Below are 12,567 nucleotides of genomic sequence, written 5' to 3' on the forward strand. Positions count from 1 at the left end.
CAGCAGATTGGCGGCGGTGCAGTTCTGCAGGATGACAATGCCAGACCCCACCGCGCCAGGGTGGTAACGGACTTTCTCAGACAACAAGGTATCGCCAGGATGGATTGGCCAGCACATTCGCCTGACTTGGCCCCAATAGAGAACGCCTGGGACGAATTAGGCAGGAGAGTTCGGGATAACCATGCCCCTCCGGCCAACCTTCATGATCTGGGTCAACTTCTTATGGCAGAGTGGCAGGCCATTCCCCAAGAGTTCTTCAGACGTCTGATCAACAGCATGAGGCTACGATGTGTCGAGTGTATTCGCGCCAGGGGTGGATTCACACACTATTAAACGAATGTTCTAATGTGTAAAATCCATGTTTGACAACCTTCAACTTTGACAGCATGTCATGTGACTTTCTTGTATACAGTGACGTTTATTTGTGTTTTTTTGTAAATATGGAACAATAAATAAAAAATTTGGTGTAGTTTACATCATCAATCCAATACACTCTGAAACTTATTTGGTTATAAATTTTTGACCCTTAATTTATATATAAACATCAGTCATATGTATCAAACTGCTAGATCAAACGAAATAATAACATATAATGAACTATCCAGTAAAATAATTCGTTTCTGATTCAACCTCAAATATCTATCATTTTACCATAGTCTAGGCCTATATTATTTTCAAGTTAAAATTTTATGTCTGCATAGGACTTTCAGTTTATAAACTTTTAACTGAACTGGTTTGAATCCATTGTTAATGCGTTTTCGTTATCTCTTGGGTGGGATGGGGATGAGAGCATAATTCCAAAGAAAGTTTTGAAAACTAGATGTTCTGGCATGCAATTTCCTCTGTTCTACAAGTAGGCAATCCATCAAGAAAAATGTGGGTAAATGCCAATTTTTTTTTAATTCACTCCCCCACCTGCTCTGTCGTGCCTGATGCACGCACGCACGCAAGCACGTACGCACACACATGTAGTCAAGGATTACGCTGTCTGTAGTTTATTTCACGGGCTGGTCAAATAGATGTTATTAACGAAACCAAAAAGCATGCAGGCGCGGATTCAGGAGGGGACCCAAGGGGCCTGGCCCGCCCCCCTATTTTTGGTCAAACAATATATATTACAGAATACACCAAAAATGCAAACTTATCCCGACCATCTGTCAAGTACCTGGGCCCCTTCTATTAAAAAAATCCTGGATCCGCGCCTAACATGATATTAAAAATCCTTCAAAATTAAGCATAAAAAAATCCCCCAAACTCCAGGATAGCGCTAAAAAGGGGTCAATATTCCAAAACAAATTCTGGGGGAGAACCCCATAATCCCCGTCACGGACTTCGCGCCTTTGACCCTCCACGAGTTTCGTCTGATTCAAAGTCGATCCCCCTTCTTTTGACAAGCTGGTTACGGATCAGCCAATGAATAGGCTGTAGGCTCTAATAAAAAATCTAATTAAATGGAAACATACCGGTCTCGGTGGTATCGTGCTTAAACCATCGGACATAGGCCTAAGGCTGGTAGGTACTTGGTTCGCAGCCCGATAACGGCTCCCACCTAGGGGGGGGGGGGGGGGGACGTAGCCCAGTGGTAAAGCTGTCGCTCGATGCGCGGTCGGTCTGGGATCGATCCCTGTCGGTGGGCCCATTGGGCTATTTCTCGTTCCAGCCAGTGTACCACAACTGGTATATCAAAGGCCGTGGTATGTACCACCCTGTCTGTGGGATGGTGCATATAAAAGATCCCTTGCTGCTAATCGAAAAGAGTAGCCCATGAAGTGGCTACAACGGGTTTCCTCTTCCAATATCTGTGTGGTCCTTAACCATATGTCTGACGCCATATAACCGTAAATAAAATATGTTGAGTGCGTCGTTAAATAAAACATTTGTTTCTTTCTTTGCTCCCACCTAGAGCAAATTTTTAAGACTTCTCACTAACCACTAACCCCTTGTCTTGTACAGACATGCCAGATAGTTGAGGTGTGTGTGTGTGTGTGTGTGTGTGTGTGTCTGTGTGTGTGTGTCTGTGTGTGTGTGTCTCTGCGTGTGTGTGTGTGTCTCTGTGTGTGTCTGTGTGTGTGTGTGCGCGTGTGTGTGTGTGTCTGTGTGTGTGTGTGTCTGTGTGTGTGTGTGTCTGTCTGTGTGCGTGTGTGTGCGTGTGTGTGTGTGTGTGTGTGTCCAGGACAGCGTGCTTTGATATGAGAAAAAAAAATAAGTTGAAATTCATTCAATGGAAACATGATCGATAAGTTTTATCTGCCGGCGGTTTATTTTATATAACTGAACTATTTAAAAACTGAATTATATAACAACTAACCTAACTTGCAAACTGCATGTGATGTAATTCAATTTCTACATACTCTGTTAACTCAGTGTTGCAAGAAGTTTAATTTTAAATTAGATCAAAGCCACAGATGTCATGTGTCGACCAGGCTATTTCAAGATACAGTATGCAGGAAATTATTTGTACACCCGCGCTTTTCCTCGTTTCGCAGCCTGAATAAACCATTTCACTTACAAGCGTTATATGACAATGCATAGTTTTGATGCCGTATCAGGCTATGTTTTCATTTATCCTGGTACCAGATGAACCAAGTCGTCGTCTGCCGGCAGGTTGTCCCACATTTGCAGACGCGTACATGAACTATCTATTTATTACTACTGGTTTAGGTAGTATATGTAGACATATTTCATCACTGACCAGTCATTCGGAGAACAATTTATTGAAACAAATAAAATAATGGATGATCGTAAATAAGGAAACAGGTTTAACGTTGGTTTGCTGATTGTTTATTTGTGAACACACTTGGGTTTCTTCACAATGGAAACGGAACAGGTTTGTATCAGTTTTACCTAAGACCTTAGTATGGGTTAAAAAAAAAAGAGAGGTAAAAATGAAAACTCAAATACAAGCAGAACCTGTGTAACATTATGGGAAAATTTAAGTGGTCGTCTAGAGTGCTAACATTTATTTAGTCTGAAAAAGTGTGAATTGTTGGTTTAGCTTATCAGATTACTCGAAAGCTCGCGATCGCGGGAAATAACCTGCACGCATGTAAGTGACAAAAAAGACTATTCGGGTGGTTTTACTCCATTTATTAAAACAATATAGGCTATATTGCTATATGCTGCTGCTGATAACATGTAAGAAGCCAATTATACTATATAGTAGCCTACTATCCGGGCATGAATTTAAACTGAAGGAGATACATGTTGGCCTATATCATAGTATATGGTAGCGGACGTCAGGCCTACTAGTGTAGGCTATGTAGTTTTTAATGCTGGTACCTCATCCACATTTTCCGTAGGCTACAGTGGTTTTAGTACTAAGAAATATAATGGCATCAATTAATCAAAGCACTAGAAGAGTATAGCTTACACATTTCTGTATAACAGTGTAAATTAAAGAACCGAAATTAACAGTTAATATATCGCTTTCCAAGTAGGCCAAAGACTGGTTTATAATGTGCCGCCGACAAAAGGAACGGCTAAGGAAGTCAACAGATACATTAAATATTATTTACAGCAGGTTCAGTCACTGACCTTGATGTTTTCAAGTAACTGCTATTTATTTTTGAAACTGTCCCAGTAGATGGAATTTAAAATTAGGGGAGGGAAATGAAGAGAGGACATCGTACTGTAAATAATACAATATTTAAGAGATGGTGATAGTAATAGTTAAGGTTTGAAACTTCGCAACCGGATCTAACTACACTGCTTTGAAGGGTAACCCTTCGTTATATAGTCTACTATCAGTGCCCCGTTTTGAAAGGTAACAACTGTTTCACGAGTGATGTACACGCAGTGAAGACATTTGTTGTGATAGTTTATGCTCAAAGACAATGTAGATCTTATTCCAGACGACTGTTTCCCTTAGGGCTTATTAGTGTTGGCTGGAGTAAAGGTACAAGGTGGTACCAAGTAACCGTGTCTATCCCAGAACAAAACATTCTTTGTGTATAAAATATACATCATTTATACTTTAGGGTGATCAAAATTGTTCGGCTCTATCTTCCGAATTGTCAGCGCATTCTTCTTAATTTTTTTTAATTTTTTTTTTTTAATATCCCGAATGTGATCAAGAATCCTACACACACACACGCACCTACTACCTCGTTTGCTGCCAGAAGCCAACTTATGTTTTTTAAATTTTGAAATGAAATTATTTATTTTAACATTTTATAAATATGCATATAGGCTACATTATTATTTCAGAAAACACTGCAGTACTGGTGGTGTGCAGAATTTCGAAGTGGACTTGTAGCCCTGTCAGATTACGAAATGCTGCTCAGCCGGCGCTTTCCGTGTCTGAAAGACGCTTTCGTGGATGCAAGAGAATCACTGCAAAAAAATCCCGTCAGCATTTACGACGGGACCAGCTTCATTCTGTGGTTTGAGAACAGCAACGGTATAAAGATCAGCAAAGACGATGCAGAGCAATATCTTAGAGTGATGGAATTAAACAGCACTCCGAATTCGCAGGGTCACCGTAAACGTTCATTAGAGGATGCAGATATAGAGTACCCAGGGTGGGCTAAAACAAAGCAACAAAAAACCGACTGTATGGACAGTTCCTAGCTTAGTTAAAAGCTATTTACCGTATATGTTACACAAATTTAAATGTTATGATTGCTAATTTATGTAATATATTGTTGGATAATTGTATATTTTTATACGACAACCAATTTTAAGGCTGTAACTGTTTTTAAAATTGCAGTACATGCAATTACTTGTCTACGGGTTAACGTTCTTGTTTTGAATGATAGGGCTAAGCCTAATGGTCATTTGCAAACCAAACTGTTAGTGGTAGAAAACAGGGGCCCATTTCACTAAATGTCGTAAGTTTACGTCTGCTACTAGCAGTCTAGCGGTTATACCAGCCGTGCGTTTACATGTGTTTGGTATCAATTTCACGCAGGAAATTGCATCAATACGGAAGCTGGAGTATTCTAAAGACAAAAGAAAATGAAATATGTGTTCTTTTAACTATATTTGTTGAACTACAATAGTAACAGAATTGTGGTTTAGTCGTAGATTTACGTTTAAGTGCAAAATAGGCATACGATGTTTTGTGAAATTGGGCCCAGGCGGATAAAACCTTCATAATAGCCGGTAATATTTACTGACATAAACATAGGCTAATATGTTTTCGTTTTGGATAGTTGTACCATCTTTAATTTGAATTTGCCACTGCCGCATGACGTTTTTGTTTTATTTAGTTTTTCGGTTGTTGTTTTTAAAGAAAATTGAAGACGCACATTTTGTGATTAATGTGTAATAGTTGTTTAACTATGGAATGTTGCAATAGATAGACCCGTAGGAAGTATATTAGAAGTGGTTTGGGGGGGGGGGGGGGGCGAGAACTAAGCCTATTTATCTTTGGGTAACAACCTTGAACACCTAATTCTTTCATTAGAATAAAATAACAGTCTTCTATATTACACTTTAAGGCTATTTGAAAAATATTTACTCGTTTTACCCACGTCCCCTCGGTTCCTACAGGCCTGTTAGACATTGCATAAAACTTATTTATTTATTTTACACGAAGTACTTAGCCTTTTGGATAACTTCATCCAGCCGTTTGTCGCTAACGCTTGCTAGACTGGTGTTTACGCTACACGTTAAACTGAATAGCGACTGCGGGAACCAGTCTAAATTCTTTACAAGCGTTTAGCAAAAAACGACTGGCTGAACGTAGTCTTTGGTTCTCAAGGTACCACAAACTGTTTTCCAATATTATGTGTAAAACTAGCGTTGTTTAGAACATTTTATACCCGCTTATTGTTGACCATACGAATAATAAACACATGAATTTATACATAAACAACGTGTTGTTTTATTTAAGACCAGTATAGTAGGCCTACGGTAACTATATTGGACGATTGGAGATCGAGGAAGGTAAACGACGGAGAACTAAAACAATTCCAAAATACAGCCTAAATAAAAGAAGGTGCTAACCTAGCGTAATATAACGTTGACTTTGTAAGGGATATATTTTTTTTATAAACATTTAGTTTTTCGGGCTGGCATTACTTAATAGGCGTGGGAAAGTACATATAAAAGATCCCTTGCTGCATTAGGAAAAATGTAGCGGGTTTCCTCTGATGACTAATAGTCCAAATGTTTGACATCCAATAGCCGATGATTAATTAATAAATGTTCTCTAGTGGTGTCGTTAAACAAAACAAACATTTACTTAATAGGCTTAAATATTTCCCTGAATATGGTCAAAGGGTCAACTGTTTTGAAAAAGCAACTGAATGAAAAAATATTATGTTAGTATTATGTTCTTAGAACTGTGCATGACGTTAGTCGCACGCTTTGCTATATCATAACTCTTTGGTGGCGACTTTTATCCAATGTTCACACGATGCAAGCAGAGGTTAAACTATTCATGTTCAACTTGTCGCATTCGTTGTTTGTATGTATGTACTTGCTATATACCATAGTATTGATTGTGCTTGAGGATGTGGTATGATATTGGTAACAGTCTTTCATGGAATCTTCGAATGTAAATTACCTCTACGTGTCTGTAGGCAGGGAGGTTCAAGAAGATTGTGCGAACCCCTCCCCCTTTCCCACCCCATTTATTTTTATCCGCATCCCAATTCAAGATGTAGCTGTTGGGTGTCCTGACAAACCCCCAAAATGTTATTTTGTCAGGCGCGTGTTAAGAGGTGGGGTGGTTAGGTGAAACCACAGGAGCAGGGGGCTGGGGAGGGGGTAGCTAGACAATAATTCTGAATCAAAAATATTTATAGTAAATCTTAAGGCAGAGATGAATTTTACGTTTTTGTTTTTTGTTTAACGACTACTGGAGAACGTTGATCAATTAATCATCGGCTATTGGATGTCAAACATTTGGTAATTCTGACACGTAGTCATCAGAGGAAACCCGCTACATTTTTCCTAATGTAGCAAGGGATCTTTTATATGTACTTTCAAACAGACAGAAAAATACATACCACGGCCTTTGATATACCAGTCGTGGTGCACTGGCTGAAACGAGAAATAGCCCAATGGGTCCACCGTCCACCGACGGGGATCGATCCTAGACCGACCGCGCATCAGGCGAGCGCTTTACCACTGGGCTACGTCCCGCACCTTTTACTTGTAGAATGCACGGAATTGAATTTCATGACATCTAGTTTTCAAACTTTTACGGGGAGCATACCCCCCGAACCCCTAGAAACTTTAGTTAGGCTCCCCCCATTTCTACTTGCTTCCGCGGTGCTTGAACCACCCTTGCTCCAAGCAAATTTCTTCTTTTTATTTATTTTCCGGAAGCGCATGACTTCCCTACCCACCCACCCAAAAAAAAAAACCCCAACAAAAAACAACAAAAAAACAACCCCAACCCCCCCAAAAAACCCCAAAAAAAACCCCAAACCCAAACATTAAATATAATAATTAAAAAAATAATTTAAAATCGTTCGCCGCAATCTAGACACCCCTGCAACCCATGGACATATATCCTGACCTGTTTATATGGCACAGACCACAATTATTTACGCTATATGCTTTCGGCGTTAATGACTATAGCACTTTTATTATCGCTAAGCCCGTGGATCTTTTTAAATACACTAAAGTTTGTTTTATTTAACGACACCACCAGAGCACATTGATTAATTTTATTAATGATCGGCTATTGGATGTCAAACATTTGGTAATTCTAACTAGTCATCAAAGGAAACCCGCTACATTTTTCCTAATGCAGAAAGGGATCTTTTATATGCACTTTCCCACAGACAGGAAAACACATACGACAGCCTTTGATGTTGTTGTTGTTTTTTGTTTTGTTTAACGACACCACTGGAGCACGTTGATTAATTAATCATCGGCTATTGGATGTCAAACATTTGGTAATTCTGACTCTTAGTCATCAAAGGAAACCCGCTACCTTTTTCCTAATGCAGCAAGGGATCTTTTATATGCCCTTTCCCACATCCTTTAATCAGTTGAATAGATCCACTTATGTGGTTCGATTCTGTGACGCAAGCACTTCAAACGAGCACTCAACTGACTGAGCTAACTCCCGCCCTTTTAAATATTCTTTTATGTGTCTCGAACAACATATCCAGAGAAGGACAACCCCTGTTGTCCATCTCTTTCTCTCAGGATATTGCTTTAAACAAATTCATCCAATAAACAACACCGGGGTACAACCATTTTACTCTAAAAGAACTACATTTTAAATGGCTGGAACTACATGTACATCAAAGAAGTCTTGAATGATAATGTACATATTTACAAACTACATGACCTCCACTATCAATTTCAATCTAATAACTGTCACTATGCACAAAGCTGTCTGTTATGAAATTATCAATCAAAGAGAAGAATACTTATGCAGATTTTAGATACCGTGATCTCTGGCTATATACATATTGCATCAAGTAAACTGCACAATCTCTCCCACTTGTCTTAGACGAAAGAGCTGGCTGCCGTCAGAACCTGTGCCCAAGACAGGTGTACGCTACAACAGCTTGGTCTGAATATGCACAATAATTTAGTTCATTGTCCTTTCCCTTGCACAATCCATCTGGCATGTGCAATTGTGAAAGGAGCATTTGTACACTGACTAGCGTTTATATATATATATATATATATATATATATATATATATATATATATATATATATATATATATATATATATATATATATATATATATATATACAATGTACATGTATGCGAATTACCATGGGACAGACCAGATTGACACCGCTTGCAGCAGTTTCAAAACATCACACAGACCAACTTTGCAAGGCAGTGCATCTCACGGAAGACTTCAACTTAAATATCAAACTCCTCACAGAAGCCATTCTGAATGCAGTCAAAACATGTATTCCACGTGGATCCAGAAAGGATTACAAGCCATACTGGACTGACAAACTGAGGAAAATCCACAACAAACTGTCAGATGCAAGATCCCAAATGAAACAGGTACCCACTCCAGATAACATAAGAATATACAACCAGCTAAAGGAAGCCTTCGCAAAAGAAAAAACTGAGGAACTCCATCGCAGCTGGCATGAGAAAACGTCCTCTCAATCTAGAACGAGAAAAGCTATGGCGCCTCACAAAGTCGTCCAATGAAGATACCACACTCTCACAAAGGAATACCATCATAATAAAAGCTGGGACGATCCACTCAGGAACGCAAGCAGCAAATATTCTGAGAGGTGCATTCCGAAGTGAATGTTCTCTCCAAATCCCATCAGAAAGGAACAAAAAGATCAAAGACAGTCTCCAAGAAAAGATCAGAAATCAAAACCCAAACCTATCAGTGATCTCAAATTTTGGAATGTCGGAACTGACTGATGCAATCAGGAAACCCAAGAGAAAGAATGCACCAGGCAAAGATGGTACTACCAATGAAATGATCCAACATATGGGCCAAGGAAAATTGTTGCAACTCTACAACCAATCATGGAACAATGGAATCTACCCCCCCCCCCCCAGCCTGGAAGAAGGCCATAAGTATACCCATCCTGAAAAAAAAGCAAAGTCAGGAAAGACAAAACAAGCTACAGACCAATAAGTCCTTTAAGTGTTCTGGGAAAGGTTCTGGAGATAATGATCAACCGAAAGCTTAGATGACATCTGGAAAGCAATGGTCTCATCTTCAAAGAACAGACTGCCTGCACGAAGAACAGAAACACTGAAGACCAGCTTATCGTCCTAACTCAGTCAATTGAAAATAGCTTTCAGGAGAAGACAAAGGTCATAGCAGTCTTCATGGATCTCTCAATGGCCTTTGACAAGGTCTGGAAGGATTCATTGATGCTAAAGCTGCTGAATGCAGGAATAGCAGGTAAAATGTACAGCTGGATCAAGAGTTATCTGCAACACCGAACAGCCAAAGTGAAACTGGTTTGATATCCGAGCCACCTCATAAAGATCAAACAAGGTGTACCATAAGGTAGTGTCATATCTCCAACTCTCTTCACAGTCTTCATCAATAAAGTCACTGAAAATCTGTCCAAACATGTCTCCAGGGCACTTCATACAGATGATCTCGCTATCTGGAATGCAGCAGAAAACACCCAACACTGCCACAATTCGCATGCAAGATGCTTTGAATTCCATCAGCAAATGGGCATCGGACTGGTATGTCACTGTAAACAGCAAAAAGACTGTAGCCACCTGCCACCTGCTTCTCTCTCTCTACTATAAAGGAAACCTTCAAGTTGACTGTCAGTGGAAAAGTACTGCCCCAGGAGAACACCCCGACTTATCTCGGAGTCAGCTAGACAAATGGAACGTGGAACCCACACTAAAAGGAGGTAGCGAACAGGGCCACAAGAAAAGTCTATCTCATGAAAATGTTGGAAGGCACCAAATGGGGAGCAAACAGCAAGATCCTACAACAAGTGTACACAGGAGCTGTCAGGTCTGTTATGGAATACGAATCATCAGCCTGGGCAACCGCTGCAAAGACAAACACAAATAGACTGACAAAGATACAGATCACAGGAATGCGCCTTATAACAGGTGGCATGAAAACCACTCCAATCAATGCACTGGAACAAACAACAGGACTACTGCCACTAGACACACGAAGAGAGGAGAAACTCTTAATCACGGCCGAGAAACTAAAGAGGCTTCCATCTCACCCAACATCATCAAAAGACATAACTATTGTAGAGGATGTTCCAGGAATCACCAGGAAGGGAGAACAGTCAGATGCCATCATAAAGTCGCTCACATTGGAAATGTTTCAAGACAAGTACAACATCTCACAGTGGATCCATCTCTACACAGATGACTCAGCTGAAGAGGCAGTAAAGAATGCTGGTAGTGGTGTCCACGTAAGATTTCCTGATGAACGAGTAACGTCCAGATCATATCCAGCAGAGAAACAGTCAACAAACTTCAGAGCAGAAACAAATGCCCTTCTTGAAGCCACCAGAATCATCAGTTTGAAGAATCCACTTCCATCACATGTTGTGTTCCTGACAGATTGCAAATCCCTCACTCAGAAAATGCAGTCACCTGAAGAAAACCTAGTAATAACAGTTCAACAGGTACTGGCTGACCTTTCTTTATACATGCAAGTTGTATCCAGTGGGTTGCAGCACATTGTGGTATTGCAGGGAATAAACATGCTGACAGGCTGGCAAATGGAACAACCAAATCATCCAATCTCCTTCAGAGAAACAAAAACCATAATTAAGATAATTTTCCCATGCACCCACGCTACAACTAAGTATCCAATCTATCATCTGGAGAGATACAAAGAGACAACCATTTTCAACCTAAGATCCGGTCACTGCCACCTTAGATTTCACATGTACCGCCTGAAACTGGCAGACAGTCCCCAGAGCACATCCTGCAATTCTTCCCCCTCTATAATGAATCCAAGATAAAGCACTGACCGAACGCAGCAACAATGGCTGTCAAGCTTTGGGGTTCCAAAGAAGATTTGACAGAGACAGCGGCTTTTATCACCACAACCGGACTCCAAATTTAAAGCATGATCAACTATAGCTTGAATGCAGAAGAAGAAAAAGACATCGCTTGCTCTCCTACTCATTCACGTACTACAACCACATTGCCGACAGCATCCACACAATGAAGATGTAGCCCACTTGGTCTTGACATGCAACATGGAAGAACATGTTTTATTTAACGACGCACTCAACACAGTTTATTTACGGTTATAAGGATCACACAGATATTGAGAGAGGACACCTGCTGTCGCCACTTCATGGGCTACTCTTTTTCGATTAGCAGCAAGGGATCTTTTATATGCACCAGCCCACAGACAGGATAGCACATACCACGGTCTTTGATATACCAGTCGTGGTGCACTAGCTGAAACGAGAAATAGCCCAATGGGCCCACCGACGGGGATCGATCCTATACCGACCGCACATCAAGCGAGCGCTTTACCATTGGGCTACGCCCCGCCCCCGACATGCGACAATAACTAGCCTACATTTGTTTCATTTTGATTGCATTTTTTTTTGGTTCCAACCAAGCCTATAAATCAACTTATTTCCGTGCTTATATCCAATTAAGGTTCAAGCACACTGTCATGGGCACACCATCAACTATCTGTGCTATCTGTCCAAGACTGGGTTAGTGGTTAGTTGTTAGTGAGAAAGATGTCGGTTTAGTGGTCTTAGACTCTTACACCTACCCACTGAGTAGTTAAAACTCGCTTTAGGTGGGAGTCGATACCGGGCTCCGATGGCTTAACCACGACACCACCGAGGCCAGTACCTAATCAAGAAGTGCCTATTGAATTATATATTCTACTATGGGTTGTGGTAGTCAGTACTCCTCCCCCCCCCCCCCCCCACACACACACTTGACAAAACCTAGCTGCAGTCCTGTTACATATCCGATGGTTCAGTGTTCAAAAAAAAAAAAAAAAAAAAAAAAAAAAAAAAAAAAGTCCCATGTTTTGAAGCTGAACAATGAAAAAGGTATGCTGTAGAAATTGGTATAATACGGTAAATATCAATTTATAGCATTATTTTCGACAACAAAATGACATAACTGTCCTGTCTGTGGGAAAGTGCATTCATAAAAGATTCCTGTGCTAAGCTTAATGGAAAATTCCTC

The 12,567-nt window shown here is 40.3% G+C and overlaps 2 protein-coding genes across 2 annotated transcripts; both read left to right on the plus strand.

Annotated features, from left to right (window-relative positions):
- The first annotated feature begins 2,592 nt into the window (after positions 1-2,592).
- Positions 2,593-5,815, plus strand: LOC121375281. Its single transcript, XM_041502656.1, has 2 exons — positions 2,593-2,827; positions 4,207-5,815. Exons 1-2 carry the CDS (start codon positions 2,813-2,815, stop codon positions 4,567-4,569), a joined length of 378 nt encoding a protein of 125 aa, XP_041358590.1. The 5' UTR covers positions 2,593-2,812; the 3' UTR covers positions 4,570-5,815.
- Positions 5,816-9,025: 3,210 nt separating this feature from the next.
- On the plus strand, positions 9,026-9,873 carry LOC121374747. Its single transcript, XM_041501854.1, has 2 exons — positions 9,026-9,359; positions 9,626-9,873. The coding sequence occupies exons 1-2, from the start codon at positions 9,026-9,028 to the stop codon at positions 9,871-9,873; spliced, it is 582 nt and encodes a 193-aa protein (XP_041357788.1).
- The last annotated feature ends 2,694 nt before the right edge of the window (positions 9,874-12,567 follow it).

Source organism: Gigantopelta aegis, chromosome 6 (assembly GCF_016097555.1).
Source record: "Gigantopelta aegis isolate Gae_Host chromosome 6, Gae_host_genome, whole genome shotgun sequence".
Taxonomy (NCBI): Eukaryota; Metazoa; Mollusca; class Gastropoda; order Neomphalida; family Peltospiridae; genus Gigantopelta; species Gigantopelta aegis.

What these genes read in the sequence shown, in the direction of transcription:
- LOC121374747 (XM_041501854.1), top strand. Translation starts at nt 9,026, where the DNA reads ATGAGAAAACGTCCTCTCAATCTAGAACGAGAAAAGCTATGGCGCCTC. An exon ending in GAATGCACCAGGCAAAGATG is followed by an intron (nt 9,360 to 9,625) that starts GTACTACCAATG and finishes TCATCTTCAAAG; the next exon opens with AACAGACTGCCTGCACGAAG.